A 20,499-nucleotide genomic window follows, 5' to 3' on the forward strand; every position below is an offset into this window, starting at 1 on the left:
CCTATGTTGTTTTTGGATCTCATTCGATAAACAGGAGGGAAATGTTAGAGTTTTTAGTTGTTATCTCATGATATACCATGTGCTATAATTGCACTCTTGTGCTATACCATAAATTGTGTGCGCCATATATGAATCATATGCTGTATTAGTTCCAATCATGTGATGATGAAATGTGTGTGCGTATAGACAAAGGTAGATGCCTCAGGACAGAGTGTTCCAGAGGTCAACAGAGTTTAACTGAGTTAAACTTCAACACACAATACCTGATTCAAACCAGTTTACAGATATAGCTCTTTTTCTACAAGGTCTCACACTCTGAATTTGCAGATGTGTCTCCATATCTAAACATTCGACAGTCAGGAGCTCTGAACTTTCTATGCAACCTTTTGTTTTGTAAAGCTCTTCCCCTTTTCTTATCTTTGAATAAAAGCAGGCTGCTGCAGGGAGGGAGTCGGAGATTGCTGGAGGTTGCTTGGACCATACACCTGTGGCTGAAGCAGCGACAGCTCTACCCTTTTGCAAAAGCTGAACTTAATATTGATCTCTTGTGTGGTTCTTTCTGTTTAAGGTGGGACTTTGTTAATAAGGAACAAAACCCTATCAGTCATCCTCAGTACCTCTGCTATGGTTTATAATTGAAACACAATCTGCTGGGAATGAATCATCACTTTGTTTCAAATTCATTATTAAAATACGATTTGTTGTTAAAAAAAAAAAAAAGAAAGAAATGGAGATGTGAGAAATGAAAAGGTTTGGAGTCAGATTACTGTAGACTAACCGGTCTGCTTTATCTGCGCCTGCGGTGTTTACACTGGATTGAAGGTAGTGTGGGTGGTGCTTATTATTTAGGTTACTGGTAATAATTCACACTGTGATGGTTAATTTGAATACTTTTTCTGTTTTTGACCACATAAAGGAAACAGTCTAATAGACATATCTTTTTGTGGTTGAAGAAAATGTGTGCGCTGATTGTATCCCTTGTATAACTAAATGAGAATTCCCATTTCAGGTTCTTGAACTTATTCAAACTGTAAAAGGATTGATTGCAAAACACTATCCCCAGATGATGCTACAACAGCATTCGGATTCATACTGAAAAATGTGATCATCGAGGATGTTTTCCTTTGTCTTCATCATCAAATGTGTAAAAAAAACAAAAAAACAACCACCTTTATGCTGTAGGAGAAATACCAGGATCGTTAAATTACTGGGTAAAACAAACCTTGACAGAACACAAGGCTGGTGCAGAAACCGAGTGTGTTTTTGCTATAAGAGAAGTGTGTTTGAACTTGTTTGACAAGGGTTTACCACCCGCACTCTCAAAACAGATATGCTAAGCACAAAAGATGTGTTGGATACTTATGCTGCATCATCAACATATGTATCCAATGTCACAGACAATACGTTTTCTGTTTAATTTGACACAGCCAATGTGTTTCTCCTTTTGTGTCGATCAATTTAACACTGAGTGTGTTATTTTGACACAAAGATATGTAAAAATGTGTTTCAATGGATTAACTAGATTAAAAACATGTACATATCCATACCAGGAAACAAGAGACAAACATGTACATTTGTTATTGTAAATCTATGACCAATTACACTAGACCTTTATCAAAAACATTCATATTAAAGCATTGTGTATATCTAACGCACTTCCAAATTGCAAAGCCAAAATCGTAAAAACCCATATCTTCAAAAATGTCCTAAATGAACATGTTTCAGAATACACATGCACACGGATAAAATCGAAAGAGAATGTTTAAAGCTCTCAAGGATTGCTGTCTCGTAAAATATCTGCTTTTGAGAGAAGCAAACACTCCTCATTGTTTGTTTGACTCAGCTTGAAGCACAAGCTGCTATGTGTCAAACAGTCAATCACCCTTCTACATACAGAGGAAACAAGTCTTTCACTGGGGTTTATAACTGAAACACAGTCTGCCTGGTAACCTACCTGAATCATTACTGTATTTTAAAGCCATATTCAAATCTAATGTTACCGGCGCTATTCATTGGTACTACTGACGTCATGTCGACGAGACCGCCACCATATTTGTGTCCAATTTGACAGTTCTCCTCAGTTTCGCTATGACGGCACACACCTCACACTTGACCGAGACGTAGAGACAACGACTGATTGCGAGCCATATTTATTACCCTCAACAGTATTTTGTCCGCTAACCTCTCCAAAACGCCTGCCCCAACTCATGTTCTCGGATATTTATATCTTTTTGATCCACAATCCCTCCCCCCAGCCAAGACAGCCTGAAGGCTTTTAAGAGCACGGATGCCTACCAGTATGCTGTTGCTGGATGAGTGAAGGAATCACGGATATGGCACCTGGAGCCAAACAAATTATATATGATCACAGCACATGTAAATAATCCAATAGCAGTATTTACGTGTGGTTTTGGTTGTAGTTTACCGTTAACATTACCCTTGTTAGCTAGCGAACTGTTAGCTCCGGCGCTAACAACTCGCTAGTTTGTTTACATTCCAACTTTAGCTCGTTACCAGCTGACATCCATGCTTTGTCATCCATGAAGGGAAACGTGTGTGCGACTTTTAATGTAAACTAGACTGTTTGTGGTTAACTCAGATCATGCCAGTGGTCTCTTATGGCAGCCAACAATTTATTACGTCCTTTGGGATGGAATAAAGCTGCATTTCGGGGTTTCTTTGTCGACTACTATCACAGCCAACATATTCCTGACATATTTCAAATAACGTAAATTTTTGGTCTCTAGCTGATTTCCCTCCTACTCCACTTGTTCTGGTGCCATATGTTCCACAACGCTGTAACCTGTGACCTGAGTGCTGCAGTGACGTCATGTGGAAGTGAAAAACTAGTCATGAAATGGTGTCCACACGGTTAAAAGAAAAATCATTAGAATTTTAGAAAACACTGTGGTAACTGTGCCATTCAGCCCTCCTCCTTCCCCCTCAAGCATCCTTATGAGGAATTTGTGGTTTTCAAAAGGAACATTTGAAAATGACATCTGCTTTACTGTGGAACTACACAGTTTACTCATCTTTCCCTGCTACAAACTGTTGTTTTTGAGGACCCAAAACACCAGGATAGTCTTGTTTTGAAGTCGACTTCAAGTTGTTGTGAGAACAAGAGGATTAGACCCAAAAGTAGATGGATGTAAAGTAAAGTCAAAGTCAAAGCAAACTTTATTGTCAATCAAGCTTTACAACAGTACATTGCAAGCAGACTGAAATTTTGTTTATCTAACTCCAAATGTGCACGAGTTAAAATTTGACATAGAACTAAGAAATAACTGTATTGAGACTTACAGCACACTAGAACATAAAGTGCAATTGATATCAGATATCGCTAACAGTAGACGGTAACATATAACACGCAACATAACAAGCAGCAGAAGGCACTGTGGGCATACATTCTAGACTGTCAGTGTTTCAAGAGTCCGTTTAGGTATGTATGTTGCTGGAGTGCAATGGTATTGAGTCACAACAAGGTGCAATGAGGTAGAGTGCATGGTGCAAGCAGCAGCATGGAGATGAAAGTTTTAAACTTGATGCAGGGCAGTGCTTATAGAGTGTTTGTCCTTTGGTTGAGTGTGTGTGTGTGTGTATGGGGGGGTAAGGTCATGCCCTCAGGAGTGAGTTTAGCAGTCTGATGGCCTGTGGGAAGAAGCTGTTGTTGAGTCTGGTGGTTCTACAGCGCATGCCCGAATGCAGGAGGGTGAACAGTGTGTGTGAGGGGTGGGTAGGGTCTTTGATGATGTTGATGGCTCTTCTTTGACAACGGGATGGATACAGGTCCTGAATGGGAGGTAGTGCTGATCCTGTGATTTTCTCTGCTGTTCTTACCACCCTCTGTAGAGCTTTCTGGTCGGCAATGTGGCAACTGCCATACCAGACTGAGAGACTACTGGTGAGTATGCTCTCAATGGCTCCCCTGTAGAAGGTGGTGAGTGCTGAGGGAGGGAGACTGGCTCTCCTCATCCTGCGCAGAAAGTGGAGACGTTGCTGTGCTTTCTTGACGAGGGCAGTGGTGTTGGTGGTCCATGTCAGGTCATCAGTGATGTGCACTCCCAGGAACTTGGTGCTTTTCACTGATTCCACAGCACTGCCGTTGATGGTGAGAGGTGTGTGTGGCTTGTGATTTTTTCTGAAGTCCACTGTTATTTCCTTTGTTTTGTTGACGTTGAGATGTAGGTTGTTTGTGTCACACCAGTTGATGAGATGGTGCACCTCTTCCCTGTAGGATGAGTCATCATCGTTGCTGATGAGGCCAACCACTGTTGTGTCATCAGCAAACTTAATGATGTGGTTTGTGTTGTATCTGGCACAGCAGTCATGGGTCATCAGGGTGAAGAGCAGCGGACTCAACACGCACCCCTGGGGGACCCCTGTGTTCATGATGGTGGTCTGTGATGAGTTTTTGCCAACTCTTACTGTCTGTGGTCTGTTTGTGAGAAAGTCCAGTAACCAGTTGCAGAGTGGTGTGCTGATGCCTATGGTTTGGAGTTTGTCCACCAGGTGTTGTGGGATGACTGTGTCGAAGGCGGAGCTGAAGTCAATGAACAGCATCCGCACGCAGCTGTTTTTGTTTTCTAGATGAGTCAGGCTTAGTTGAAGTGCTGCTGCTATGGCGTCATCAGTGGAGCGCTTGGGACGGTAGGCAAACTGAAAAGGGTCAAAGGTAATGTTAGTTCAGCGAATAGTATAGTTTCCTTTTATAGTTCTCCACAGTTGGTAGACTGATAGATGGAGTGAAGGCAGGCAGGACTGACTCGTAAACTGGGAGTGTAATCCTGGAAACAGGAAGGACAAAGAAAATGAGAAAAGATTCATCTAGAATGGCAAAAAGTACTTCAACTTGAGTTGGCTGTAGGGGTTGCTGAGTGAGTGGAGGAAATACCAGAGTACTGGTGAGGAGATTACCAGAGAGTAAAAGACTGTGAGAAGGATGGGGAAGGACAGACAAGCATGCAAGACGGAAAACGGAATATAGCATATAAGGGAATAAAAACCCAACTGAAGACCAGGAGCAGTAATACAAATGGCTATTTGAGGAACTCCAGGTCTTCTTCCCCTCTGTGAGACTTCATTTTGCAACTCTGGAGACAGCCACTTGATTTTAACATGGCAACTGTTGGCAACTATTACCTCTCTGTTCTGAAGCAGCCCTACAAAAGCTTTTTTCAAGCTTTTTTTCTTTTTGCCATTACGATAGAGGCCATACAATAAGGTTGTTCACTCTGAAGGCAGCAGCTTCTTCTCTTCATTTGTCATCACATGTTGGGTGACTGTGAAGTCTAAACACTCAGTCAAGGTTGCAGGATGTGTGGATTTTTGAGCAGTTTTGTGTGAATTCATTAGAAGTTCAGTATCACATTTCATGACACGTCACAAAGCAGAGAAGGGAGTGCAGCAAAAGATAAGTGAGCTGTATTTTTCCCTTGTAAATTTAGGCATTTGTCTGATCACACCGGAAGTGTCACAACTTATTTTGCTTAATATTTTCATGACATTTTATGTCTGGAGATGATCCTTTTCCTTGTAAAATGATGAATTTCCTTTATCATATTTTCACAAAGCTATACTAATTATATTATGGATGATGATTATAATAATAATAATAATAGCTTTTACCCCCTGCACACAAGTGAAAAGGCTTCCTTTTCCATTGCTCATTCTTTCTTTCTTATTCACACCATATCAAATTGAATCTCTTGCTCTCTTGGCTTTCTTATCTCACCTCCACAGAATGACTGCAGACCCCACTACACCTTTCATTTGCTATCTCTTACAATTGCAGCATCTAAAATTCCCTGCCAGCTCTTGAAAAACCATAACCATAGATAGGGATTAGAGATGTTCGCTCTCTGTGTGGCATATTACACCATGCTGGATTACAGGCCATTGTTGTCTCTGTGTTTTCACCCTGTGTAATCTTTATTAAATGAATTTTTCAATGCACCTGTAGGAGGTATTTTGTGGATTATTTCTCTACTTGACCACCAGCTGATGGACCAATACTTGTTCCTCATCTCTTATACCTGTGGAGCTCCATTATTCTGCAGCAGCTGAAGCTCTATGGATACATCCCCGTTTATAGGCAGAAATTTGTCAGTTACAGAGCTGGAAGGCATTTCAGGTGGTAGATTTGACCAGTCGGACTGCAAAAAACACAACATATTCCAATCCTCACAGGAGCATATAGGACTTTTTTTTCTGGTTAATGCAATCACTTTTGACCACAGGGTTCATACTTTCAAACAAAAGACTCTTAAGTAAATACAGATTGTGAGTACACAGCAGGTTTGAGAGACTTAAAATGACAGTCTGCACCGGATGAGGCAGAAAGCTATAATTAAACTTGCAAATACCTAATATATTTTTATGTAATTACCGATACTAAGTTTTCAGTTTTAATATAACTGATTATTAGTATTTGTATATATATATATATATTTATATATTAGTATTATCATTGTTGTTGTTGTCTAATACACGATCATTGTAAATATTTGTAATTTTTTGAGCTACTTGACAAATTTGAATTTCCCCCACTGGGGGATGGATAAAGTTCTATTCTATTCTATTCTATTCTATTCTATTCTATTCTAATTTCACCTCATATAATAGTGGAATAAACATTAGCCCCTGAAGATGCATTCATGTCACCTTTAGAATAAATTAGAATAACTTTCATTATATATTAACTTGCCATCTAGTCCATCTTCTGCTCAAAATGAAAAATTTCCGTAAATTACTGTGAAATGCACACAAACTAAAACTGAATTTCAAGGGCCAGTATGTATGTATATGGTTTAGTAGTCTCTAAGACTCTCTCTCACAATGACAATACAAGTGCAGCAGGTTGCATCAATGACTGGCAACCTGCACATCATGACTGCAAACAACCCTGGAATTGATTCGAAATGTATATATTAAACTGTTGCTCCAAAAAGCGCAATTTCAACTTTTTAAATTTATGTGAACACATTAAAAAAATCATCTAAAAGAAAATTTCATTACTTACGATTAAACAATACTTTGTTAGTAGATCCTGTAAAATGACATAGAACCTATTTCTATGCTACAATCAGATAATTCAGTATTTAACATTTTTCATTTTAAATGATTGTAAATACACTTTGAAATAAAAATACTAGTGTCTCAGCTTCTAGCATTTTACTCTTATACGTTAAAAGTCTTTACAATGTCCCTTTTAAACAGATTCCAGCTTAGTGTTTATTCATAACTCTGCAATTGTGATTCACCATAAGAGAGACAGAGATTGAGCAATATAGTGGCGCATTAAGGGGCTAAAGACAAGGCAAGTTTATTTGTATAGCACAATTCAACAACAAGGTGATTCAAAGTGCTTCACAGAGACATTAAAACAGAAGAAATAAAAAGCATGATTTAAAATTTAAACAAAAGAAGGAAATAAGAACAATAGATAAAATCAGAAAAAATTATATATATGAAAGATAAAATCAATAGTTAAAACATGATTCCGTTTTGAAACTCAAGCTTATTCAAATGCAGCTAAAAATAGGTGTGTCTTCAACCTGGACTTAAATACAGTGTTTCAGCTGATCTGAGGCTTTCTGGGAGTTTGTTCCAGACATGTGGAGCATAGAAGCTGAATGCAGCTTCTCCATGTCTGGTTTTGACTCTGGGAACTGATAAAAAACCAGATCCAGATGACCTGAGGGGTCTGGAAGGTTCATAGTGGGTCAGGAGGTCACTGATGTATTTTGGTCCTTGACCATTCAGAGCTTTATAGACCAGCATCAGAACTTTAAAGTCTATCCTCTGATGGACAGGCAGCCAGTGTAAAGACTTCAGAGCTGGACTGATGTGCTCCACTGGCACTAAAGAGCCAGATATACTGTATGCCCCAGCAGAAAGTAAAGTAGGGGACAGAGGTTAATGTGTTAACTTGTTTCAGTTACTTGTTTCAAAAGGTTGCAGGTTTAGGACTTTTCAGTGGACACTTGAGGAGAGGAGAGGTTTTTCTCTTTTGCTTCAATAGTTTTTCACCACAACCGGATCATTTTTAAAAATGTTACATCCATAATATTATTACTGTTTGTCTTGAATAGGCTGATGTCTATAAAAGTGCTGAATTTCATAGAGAGATTGGTTAACTCCAAGACTTAATCATTTTACATTGGATGAGAAATTCTGATGTAACTTCGTATATCTTCCCTTTGTCATCTCGCATGAATGGAAACATTTTTGTTTTAGATGTATTAACTTCCAAGATGTCTTTGGGATTGTATTCTTGTTCAAGACATATCAGTCACATCACTCATTTGCAGATCATTTTGTAGATAGATTGAGTGCACCTGGTGGCAGCCCCTCTAAGAATAAAACGCATACACCTCTAAAGTTGGACAGCGAACTTTTACCAGTTATTATGACTTTTTTCTGATATTTCCGAGGGCACACCTGAACAGTCTGATTATTTTTCAAAAATAGCCTCTGTCTTGACCTGCTACTTGATTTGACTGTGGGAGAGATGGAGCATCTGTACCACAACTCGTCGCGCAGCGTCATTACTCTCCACAGCTCTGCACGGACGATGTGGTACGCCGGCGTGGCCATCGCTACTGTTTATGGGGCTATTGGTGTGTTGGGGCTAATCGGTAACATCACTCTCATCAAAACGTTTTGCTCTGCCAAATCAATCCGCAATGTTCCGAATCTGTTCATGTCGAGTCTTGCGCTCGGGGATGTTTTGCTGCTGCTGACCTGCGCTCCAGTGGATGCCAGCCGTTACCTGTCAGATGAGTGGCTGTTCGGCAGAGTGGGCTGTAAAGTCATCCCTTTCATTCAACTCACCTCGGTTGGGGTATCTGTGTTCACACTCACAGCTCTTTCTGTAGACAGGTAGGCTACTGCTTTTGGAAAAAAACAAAACATTAATCACCGAGAAACTTGGGGTATGGCGCATGAAAAGGAAATGATCCAAATGTAGCCTTTTTTGCAATGAAAAATGCCATTGGCCATATGTACAAGGTTTGTGTTCTAAGACATTTAACAACGTTTTGATCTGGAGAATACTATTGCTTTCTGTTCAGGGCAGTTACCAAGAAAAAAAGAACTGAGAGCTTCAGGATTGATTGATAATTCTTTGTTGCCAGTTATTGATTTAAACCTGTTGCTGTCAGATTACATCTAAGAAGCTTTGCAGTTGACAAAGGAAATACTTATTGGCAAAGTCGAAGACAAAAACATGTTTAAAAGCCTCGGTTATCTGTGGAAAACCTGAATAGCGCAATGCCACGTCTGCGTGTGAACGTGAACTCTGCAGTTTTAGATGTGCTCGTGGTTTGAATATGTGAACACATCAGTTTCTTGTTGTCCAGCCCAAAGAGCATCTTTAAGCTGAAATGGATCATTTGTATGCTCATTTTGAATTTGATGTCAGAGACACATTTCAGGAAAGTTGAGATAGGCAACAAAATAGATGAAAAGTTGTGAAATGCTTACAAAAAAAAAACTGACATAAGGAACCTCTCATAAACCTAATTGCCAACAGTAACATGATTAAATGTGACTGATAACATGACAGAGCATAAAAGAACAGAAAGGCTGAGTGTTTTATAGCACCTGAGCCAAATGGACAGGATAAATGCCACATGGGACCACATCAAGGGAGACATCATTCTTTGTTTTCTTTAAGAAGCTATAAAATCCCCATACGGAGGAAGGTGGGGTGTTTAATTGCGTGATAATGGGTAACACTTCCGTTCATGCTTCGTGACACAAATTTAAGACCAACCGATGGCAGCTACTTCCGTTCTTCATTACATTCAGTCAATAACTCTCTTTAGTACAGTTCATCCTGAATGTGTTAAGAGAATAAAGACTGAAATACCTTATTCTTACAAGTTGACTACAACCTTTACTTCCATGGATGCCATTTTTACAATTCCCATGTCGGTTCTACCATGACCACAAGAGGTCGCATTTCTACAAACGCAATTCTAAACGGTTTTATCCTGTATAAACAATGATATATGGCAACAGATTGGGGCGGACGACGGAGGCGGTAAAGGGAAAAATAAGGTTTTCCAAAGCTGACAATAACAACCCTTGATGGTGTTATACAGCCTACAGGCAGTCTTTAAGAATCCATATCACACCAGAAAATATATTTAATCGCATCCACCATCTGTGTTTTCTACACAGACACTGTGGACCTGAAAATGATATGAATACTTGTGATGTGCAATAGTGAAAAGATTGACACTTGATATGAACTTAATATGATCTTCTAAATTTTCATTTTGAATGTCACACTCATAGCTTTGTTGTCTCCATTAATGTCAATGTTATGTATGAATGAAGCCACGAGGAATAATGAAATCAGCTTCTCTCTGACTGACTGAATGCTGTTGCTTAAATAGATTGTTGATATTGAATTATCACAGGACTAAAAAGATGCTTTCTTAATTTCTAGTCAATCATATTTCTCCAAAGTAAAACTACCACTTGAAAGACCCCTGCCAGTGATTTCACTCAAAGAGTTCAATTTACTCATCAGTAGATCTTTTTAGCCTCTGCAAGCCATCAGTGTCACTGTTTTTGCAGACAGTGAGAATCTGATGATACTTTTTGAACTCAGCTCATCAAATTTTGAATCATCATTTTAAAAATTTGACTCATGTGACACCTCTAGCTTTTTAGAAGGGAAACTATAAATCACTGCAGTGTTGCATCAAGGTCCGGTTGTTGGCCCAGCAGCTTTTTAAAGTTCATTCAAACTACAGTAGTCCTTCTTTTGAAAAAAGCCATTTATTTGTCTATAATGTGAGGAGACATTATTGGTATATGCTTGTAATAGTAACTGCACTTCACAGTATTTACAGATTTGGTCTCAGAATATATTCAACAGAAACCTTGAAAGAGACAGCTGGAAGGATGAATGGGGATAGGGTTAGGGCATAGTTTGATTCATTTGAATCAATTTGAGAAAACATTTATTCTTTCTGATAACTAATTTAGCTGTTCATGTTTTCAGTTTTCACTGTTGCCCATGGTTACATAATCTGACTGATCATTCAAGTCTGGAATAAATTAAGATTATAAACTCTATGTAATGTTTGTGGGGTTAGCTGAGTTATATTTTTATCAAACTATAGAAGAGAACCTTAAAGCAGATCCTATTTCACTTAAAAAGCTGTTTCTGTGCTTGTATTTTATTCACATCTGACCATCGTTGTAATGCAGTAACTATTCAAACAGTAAACATTGTCCTTGTTTCACTTGTGGAGTAAAATACATCTGAATTTTCAACATTATTTTACATTTTGCATGTAACTTATAGGCGTGTCCCAGAAAATTTATAATTTTGTTAGAAGAGGGGAAAAACTCAATATTACATCCATCCATCCATCCATTTTCTATACCCGCTTAATCCGCCGGTCGGGTCGCGGGGAGGCCCATCACAGGGTCACACAGAGACAAACAACCACACCCGAATAACCGATAGAGAATAAAAAGCACTGTGTAGCCTGGCTGTGTAGACTAAGAGGTGCTGTATGAATCTGTGTGTGTGAATGTGGCTTGTAGTGTAACAGCACTATGAGTGGTCATCAAGACTAGAAAAGCTCGACATAAATGTAGTCCATTAACTATTTAATTCTGGTTGCATGCTTCCACAAGCTTGAAGGCGAGAGCTCATCTAATGAATGAGATTGGCATTAGAGCTGATGATTTTGGCCATATTTGAGCTTTTTTTGGTAATCATTTAATTCCATTTGCACAGTTAGATATTTGCTCCACAGCAGGATATTTGAGTAAATTTATAGATTAGTTTGAATTTGAGAAACTCTGGGGTTTTCATGGCCTGGCTGGTGTTGCCTGGATACCAGTAGATACTGGATATTAGTACATAAAGTCTATTTTTAGAGCTTTCGGCATTGCTATACTGTGTCTCCCTGTTACTGTGCTGAGGCTAAAACTCATCCCGCTGCCATTAAGTAAGAGGCAGGGTACACCCTGGCCAGGTCATCACAGGGCTAACATTGAGACAAATGAGACAAACAATCATGCATGCTCACAGCTAATACCTACTACATTCCACTTAGAATGACCAAATAACCTAACATGCATTTTTTTTGAGAGGGAACCCACGCTTGCATGGAGAAAACATGCAAACTCAACACAGAGAGCACCTGCCAAGATTTGGACTCTAGTCATAATTAGAATGGTGTTTTAAAATGGTGTCATAGTTCTGAAATTTTACAATGGAAATATGCACTGCTTATACAGATAAGTGAAAAAAGGAGAGAACTGAAAATGGAAAAAGTGAATTAATCCATTGTATGCTGTTAGGTTCCCTTTCCTTGGCAAAGTTTTCTATGTAGATGGTTCAAGTTAAGATGAGATACTTAATCTCTTCAGCATTTTTTTCTTGGCCTTCGCTTTTTTCCCATGTGCAGAGACTTGATTTAGGTGAGAATAAACATTAACTATTTGTTATGGCTTGGTATGTTTGTCTGGTTCTTAAATGAGATGAGGCAGCGCAACAGAGTGATGTTATGTTCTGTGGCCCCAAAACCTGTAGCAGTAGTCATTTGGAATAATTGTAATGCAGGTGAAAGCTGCGGGTGGAGGCTGAGGCAGTGGAGTGGACAAGAAAAAAAATTAACTCTGTTCAAGATTTTATCATCACTCAATGCATCAATATTCATAAAACCGCCAGGTCAATGATGTCTTTAAGATAGGGACTGGTTTTTTTTTTTTGTCGCTTAAATTCTGAATTGCTGTCACTAGCTCCACAGAATGACTTTACAGATATTTTTTTTTTTTCAAGCCTGAAATAAAATGTATTTGGCATGTGGTTTTATGTTTTAGCATGTTGGAATAAATATTTTTTCTTTTCACTAATTCATCTATCTATCTATCTATCTATCTATCTATCTATCTATCTATCTATCTATCTATCTATCTATCTATCTATCTATCTATCTATCTATCTATCTATCTATCTATCTATCTATCTATCTATCTATCTATCTATCTATCTATCTATCTATCTATCTATCTATCTATCTATCTATCTATCTATCTATCTATCTATCTATCTAATCTATCTATCAGGTACAGGGCCATTGTGAAACCTCTTGACCTCCAAACCTCCACCAGCACTACCAGTATTGTCTTGCGAGCAGCACTGATCTGGGTCCTCTCTCTAACCTTGGCCATCCCAGAGGCTGTGTACTCTGACCTCCACACCTTCAAAGTCCCCTCCACAAACGAGAGCTTCATCACCTGCGCTCCTTATCCCCATGCAGGGAAACTGCACCCTCAGATCCACTCCATGGCCTCCTTCCTCATTTTTTACGTCATCCCCTTGCTGATGATATCCATGTACTACACCTTCATCGCCCGCAGCCTGATGAGGAGCGCTTCTAACCTTCCTGTGGAGGGCAACATGTATGCAAGACGACAGGCCAGTGATCAATATGCTATAAAATTAGTCTTTATCATAGTTGTCCAATTGTCCATCCATCCATCCATCCATCCATCCATCCATCCATCCATCCATCCATCCATCCATCCATCCATCCATCCATCCATCCATCCATCCATCCATCCATCCATCCATCCATCCATCCATTTTCTACAGCTTACCTGGATCTTTTTTGTAAGTCCAAACAGAGTTTTGTAGAGCTTCCTATTCTCTGCCACCTCCTCAAAGTCATCTGGTCATCTGATTAAGCTTTTACTCTGCTACTATGGGCGACACTCTTTGGAGGAAGCTCATTTCTACCACTTGCAATTGTCCTCTTGTTTTTTTATCTTTACCAATAGGTCGTAGTAAATAAGTTTTTCTTTCTTTTTTACTTTATTTTACAGTTTTCATCATTTATTTTAATTCAACAACATCATATTGCAATTGTTTTCTGTGCCAACAGGTTGAATCAAGAAAACGCTTGGCCAAGACAGTTCTGGTGTTTGTTGGTCTTTTTGCGGTATGCTGGCTTCCAAGTCACATCATCTACTTGTACCGCTCCTATCACTATTCCCAGGTAGACAAAGAGCACTTGCTTATATTTTCAAACCATTAAGACCTGATGCAACACATGGATATTGCATTTTTCCATGGCTAGAGGGCGCCTCGGGTCTGAATACGTCAACAGATTGATAACCAGAACTCCTTTTCACCTGGGTGTAACACTTCTTTTTGTTTTATTTCACAAAAATATTCTATATTAAAATGAGCAGCTGCGACTGTATGTTTTTTCTATCGCCACTGATGTTATAGGACAAATGTAAGATAAAAAATATAGATATATGACTGAGTTTAGCCTGTATATACACATACTGAAGAATACTTTTCTTTTCTTTTGCATTTTACATGCATTTTTTAAGTTTGAAGAACTTAGCATAAATGTTTGTTTTAATGCCAAAGAGATTCAGTACAATTTTTACATAGTAAGGAATTAACAAAAACTATTTGTTCAAAAGCAAAGAGGTACCAATCTAATTAAATGTGAAAGAATTTCCTGTGTCTGAGAGCGTGACTCTTTCCTAAGCATTTGCTTGGGAACCAAACATTTAAAGGTCCCATGTCATGTTCTCTAGCTTCTCTGCAGTGCAAAAATGATGTATTATCATCGTAAATGTCACCCAAAGCTGAAAAAAGAGAGATGTGCATGTTTTAGTATTTCTAAGCAGAAGTAAGTTGTTTTAACTTCAAACTTTTTTTCTACACCCTACAAACTTATTCCAGTTTAGGGGCTCCTTTAATGGTCAAATTCTACAAACAGTGCGTACCAATTGAAGCTAGAACATGCACGTTATGCACCGTGAGCATTTATGAAGTTGTCAAGCCATAATGAACATGTGCTCCACTGTTCCTGGATAGTGTAATGGTAAGAATGCCACCTTTCAGGTGGGTGACCTAGGTTCAAATCCTGACACTCCAGTACTACCTCCAGTAGGGGTCCTTAGGCAAGACCCCCCCTTACTCTACCAAATGCATAAACAAAATGTTGTTTTGGTTGTGTGGACAAGTTGACCTTTTTCATCTTCCCTAAAGATCCAGCAATCTTAGATCAGTGGATGTTGTTGTTTTTCCTGACCAGCAATACAGTCGGGAAAAGGTTTTAATTTGTTCGCTACACTTCATGAGCGATGATTTTATAAACAAGAACCAGTATGATTCTGGCTTTGTAGGGAGACTGAAGCTGTGTGTCGAGGCTGTTCCAAAGCTAGAGTCTGAACTCCAATCTGTGAGTGAAGCTGTTTGAAATGTCTGGGTTGTGTTGACATTAGATATATATGAAGTCAAAAGGCAGCTAAAAGGGCTAAAGATACTTTGTGTTCATTTAAATGTATACACAAGACAACTGCACAGAAGCACAGAGTTATTCACTCAAGAAACTGCAAAATTACAAAATTCCTGATGTAAACTTTGTTGTGTCGGTTTGTCATGCTGCTCATTCTGATATTTGGGATCCGATTCTGGCTCAAATGCATACCGTCATTCTCTCCTCTTCCTCCTTTGGCAATCCTTCAGGATTTCCACCAATAAGAGGACAGTTTAGCCAGATAGCTCTTTCTTGTTCTGAACTAATTACAAACTATTTGAAATTATGAAATGTGCAAAGCTGATCTGGAGATACCCAACATTACGAATTAAATGACTGGAAATGATCATGCAATGTCCACTTTAACATTTTGCTACACTAACTGCTACATATACCCATAATGCATTCTATCTCATGTTAAGCCGCAACAAACAGATAACAACCAGCTGGTAATTAGAAAACTTTCTAACGTTAGGTTGCTTTCTGAGGGGTAAATTATTGCTGACACCTGTCATCTCGGTACCTAGTGAGGCTGTCAGGGAGGCTGGTGGTGCCTTGCTGCAAGCAATTATTCAATTCAATCTATTTTGTTCAATTTTTAAGTGTATTTTCATGCCTGAAAAATCTTAAAACCACATTATGCGACAGATAGTAGGAAGCTCTTTATTGATAGCAGAAATAAACATGGCTAAGGTGCATGGTACCTACAGAGGTAACCACCAGCATTCACTCCTGTGGGATGAATATTCACGTTGCGAAATGCTGCAAAATGCAGCTGAATTTGCACAAGTAAACCAAGGGAAAATTGTACTTTGCATTTGGTAAGAACGTACCATAAGAAGTCTGTTGACAAAAAATAAAATTAATCGCTCATATTATGGAAATAAGAATGAATTTTTTCTTAAGTAGGGAACTTCAGATGAGGGTAATAGATTTAGACTAATATTACAGCAAAATTGAATATTTTTGTAAAAACTATATTTGTAAGAACTTTAATTTGTCTGGATGGGAACACACACACCTCTTTATCTGTCTTGTCTGACAGGTGGACACCTCGCTGGCTCACTTTGTATGCAGTGTTGTGGCTCGTATTCTGGCCTTCACCAACTCCTGCATCAACCCCTTTGCCCTTTACCTGCTGAGCAACACCTTCAAGAAGCAGTTCAACCAGCAGCTGTGTTGTTGCTGTCGTCTGATCCTCACACACTCCCCACAGAGCCCGACACATTATAACACACGCGTGACTTCCATCCACAGCACGCATCACTCTATGGCAAGTCTGACCATGATTAACGGCAGACAGGTCTGCCAGGAGGACGTCGTGTAAATGTGTCTGTGTGAGAAATCATGCAATCATCATGCAATCCTCGTGTTTTCAGTTTTCCAGGAGACAAACAAGCCACACAGAATGTTAAGACTTCAGCAAAATAATATAGCCATTGTGGTGATGGTTTTGGGTATTGAATTAGTCTTAGTTTGTAGTGATGATGTGCAAAAGCTGTGCTATTTGTAAGTGTTAAAAAACAACCTTGATGCTGCATTGCTGCCTTTGATTGGAAGTCTGTGCTATGCTACCATTTTAATGTAAGACCTTCACATAATTTAGCAAACTTTAGATTAGAATGCCTTGATTAATAAGTTACAACTTGGTGGTAATCTTGTAATTAACATGAGTAATAACTTACTCAATGCTTAGAATAACCAATAGGTGCTGGAACATAAAGGGCATGCAGGGCGGGTGAGTATCATCAAAGTGGCAGCACTAAACATATCCTCTTACCTGGAGGGCTTTCCACAAAGTCTCTCTATTATCCTTCTGAGACTTTCTGATTTACAAATTAAGCACTAAGAGTATGAGTAATATGAAAATAAAACGGTGCAGTCCTCTATGAAGACTGGAGATGGGTGAGGACAGAGAGTTTGAAGGTATACATAAAAATCAATTAAGTAAGATATATGAACAAATTAATCTAAACATGCCTGCTTTGAAGTTAATAATTATGTTTTGTGCCACCTATCTGTATATATATATATATATATATATATATATATATATATATATATATATACTGCTAAAGATTCTTTCTACACTCTGTTGCTTTATGTCAGAATATCAGATGCTGTGATAACTGTGAAACTTGAAGTGTACCTTGAGAGATGTTTTTAAATGTCGCCTGTCCTCTGGTTCAACGATATTGTGGAAACAGTGAAATTGTCACCAAATGTAACTTTCTCATCAAAACAAATAAATTAATTCTTGTGTCATGCCTTTTTCACATATTACCTTGAGATCTAGTTTTCTGATTCAATGCTTCCTAAGCTGCATCTTATTTGTACACAATTTGAAAAATTAATCACCAATAAAAAAGCAAATAGAAGAAATTACATTTGTAATTTCACATTAGATTATGCAGTGTGTGATTTAGTTTCGTGGCTCTGTGGCTTTGCAGTTTACACGCATCCTGTAAAGACATTAAATTGTCCCAAGGTTTAATCAGTTTGCAGTAGCTTCAAAAATCAATAAACAGACATCTTACTGTGCACTTGAATTCATACTCAGCCTTAATGTGCACAGAGAGTGTGGGTGCTCTTGTTAGTATTTAGTTATCCTCTGTGCATAGTTTCTGTACTGTTGTGTTTATCTGGCATGATTTAAGGTGACCATATCACACTGCGATGTACTTCTTTGGTATTTCACAGACTTTCTTGAATACATTTTCCATGTCTGATGTTTGGATATTGAGAGTTGAAACTGATCCCTATTTGAGACACAATTTGGTGAAACTGCCACGATGAATACTGGTTGCTGCAGACAGTCTTTTGCCACATTTCCCTGGAACATTGCCTTAAAGCATTGCATTCATCCACTGGACTTTCATATTCTCAGAGGCACGGGTTGATTTAGGTGCATGTTGCTCAGCACCACTGACAGCAGAACATTTCTGTGCAAAGCTGTGCTTCATTATTCCAGCAGGTTGAATGTTTGAATGTAAGCAAGAACACGAGAGCAGGTGTCAGAGATCAAGGCCAAGCAGAGGGGGTGGAGTGAACTTGACAATGTTTAACTGAAAAATCTGAGTGGGTCGCTGGATATATTTTCTAACCTTGGGAGACAAAATGCCAGGTTTGCGGTTTTTTTTCCAGAGTTTTTAAGTTGTCAGTGACTTCACACACCCAAATATGATCTCTCAAGAACAGGAAAAAGTTATTTCTTTTCAAAATATGCTTTCCCTTTAGGTTATGAGTTATATAAATATATAAAAAGTAAATATACACGCTGTATTATTGCATCCACATATTTATGACATGTATCAGGACAGACACTGAATTAAAAATATCTGTAAAATATATAATTTTATAATTTTATTAAACTTTGGTGGTTTTTATTTCACCATTTAATGTGACCATAGTGTGTCCTGTTCAACAGTAGTGGAAATGGACCTGCCTCAGCCATCTCTATCACTTGGTTTGGGTATGTAATGCTGAAAGAAAGTATGGGATTTCTCATTATCTTTTTTTAACATAAAGGTTCACTGCAGCCATTTGTGGTGAAAAAAAAGAAGAAAAATGTAATACTAATTATCATTGCCCCAAAGAAACAAAAAAAATGCAAAGAAACATTTTAATTAGCTCTTTTTTTCCGGGCACCCCAAGCATAGGAATGAATATAACAATTCATCCATGTCTCTGTGTTTCAGATGAAAAGAAAATGATAAATCCATAAGAAAACAAGTGCTGACTATGTAAGGCTTTAAAAGGTTTAAAAACATAGCAATGCAACACAGCAAATGAATGAATAGCTGTTTCATACAGCTAAAAGCAGGAGTCTCACTTTAACTGGCTCATAAACATGTTTTTTGTGGGTCCTGAATGAAAGTTTCCAACAACAAACATTGCTCGCTGACTCACTGTTAATGCTGCTGAATGGGGGTTAACAAAATGACATTCATCCAATAAGACAACGCATTAGAGCCACATTAAAACATATTTTAGTTTAACAGGGGGAAAAGAAGAGAGCTTGCTTGCTAGCTGTCAGCAAATATTTTCTGTTTGTCTGAGCAAGTGTGCACAGCATGGTGGCTGCAGTAAAGACACTACATGCCAACATATTCGTTACTGCCAAGAACATGTAGCAAACTATACCTTTATTCACTTGAGTCTAATCTAAGTCTACTGGTGTGAACATAACTTTCATTGTAATACATTTGTGGAGTACCATGGCCTGCGGTTATCATTATCATCACATTATCCCGTTGAGCTATATAGCCCGTCGTTGGCTTCTGTTTTCCCTCCACTCTCACCTCCATCTCTCTTGCTCTCTTCCACCATCATCCTCAGACAGGGGTGATGAAGAACATCCTGCAGCAACAATGTCAGTGATTTTTGCACATTTGGCAGCATCTGCCTGAAGGGTTCAGTATTTTCTGGGCCCACACTATGGCTCTGTTGCTTTTTCATGTTTGACATTTTTGGGCTTTTTCTTCACGCCCTTTTTAAATGAAGACATCGTAGCCTCAACATGGATGACTCTAACTGTTAGACAGGAAAAGCTCAGTGTTTTTTGAGAGAAAAATAAATTAAGAAAACAACAGCCCTTTATTTCTGGGTCATAGCAGAAAAAAATTTTAGTTAAGCCCACTTGGAAAGTACTACTATAAAATACATATAAACAAGTAAATCTGACTGAAATCATACTAAACTGAATTTCTCAAAGTTGTACTACCACACCCAGACAAGGTGGTTGGGAATCAAATTGCTCCTGCACTACATATTCAATGAGATCAAAAGTGGCATGTTGTGCATGCTCCACAGCTCTTCCCAGGGCTTTGACCCAAAAGTAACAGAAGAAGTAAAGTGTAAAGCTCTTACGAATATACAGAACTGTAAAGATGTGCAAGTAACTGCTTGCTAAGGTACTAACGTGACACCAGCCAAATATTTTCAGTGTCAGTAGTTTTGATCTGTGTAATCAGTTTCCGTAAATTCCGGACTATAGAGCGCCCCTGAATATAAGCCGCACCCTCTAGATTTAAAAATAAAATCCATTTTGTACTTGTATAGGCCGTATATAAACTGAGGGTGTCCACATTGTAATATGAGATATGTACACAGAAAGATGATACACATGAGGATTTTTAAACTTTTAATTAAATGCTATGGTAACATAAACAAATACTGCAAC

The 20,499-nt window shown here is 38.5% G+C and overlaps 1 protein-coding gene across 1 annotated transcript; it reads left to right on the forward strand.

The window, feature by feature from the left end:
• The first annotated feature begins 8,509 nt into the window (after window positions 1–8,509).
• Window positions 8,510–16,647, forward strand: grpr (gastrin-releasing peptide receptor). Its single transcript, XM_072381274.1, has 4 exons — window positions 8,510–8,880; window positions 13,102–13,453; window positions 13,920–14,033; window positions 16,363–16,647. The coding sequence occupies exons 1-4, from the start codon at window positions 8,510–8,512 to the stop codon at window positions 16,642–16,644; spliced, it is 1,119 nt and encodes a 372-aa protein (XP_072237375.1). The 3' UTR covers window positions 16,645–16,647.
• The last annotated feature ends 3,852 nt before the right edge of the window (window positions 16,648–20,499 follow it).

This window comes from Leuresthes tenuis, unplaced genomic scaffold (genome assembly GCF_036924035.1).
Source record: "Leuresthes tenuis unplaced genomic scaffold, fLeuTen1.0.hap1 SCAF_2, whole genome shotgun sequence".
In the NCBI taxonomy this organism is placed as follows: domain Eukaryota; kingdom Metazoa; phylum Chordata; class Actinopteri; order Atheriniformes; family Atherinopsidae; genus Leuresthes; species Leuresthes tenuis.

Coding starts and splice junctions, on each gene's coding strand:
- grpr (XM_072381274.1), top strand. CDS start 8,510: ATGGAGCATCTGTACCACAACTCGTCGCGCAGCGTCATTACTCTCCAC. Junction 8,881..13,101: donor ACAGCTCTTTCTGTAGACAG/GTAGGCTACTGC, acceptor TCTATCTATCAG/GTACAGGGCCATTGTGAAAC. Junction 14,034..16,362: donor GCTCCTATCACTATTCCCAG/GTAGACAAAGAG, acceptor CTTGTCTGACAG/GTGGACACCTCGCTGGCTCA.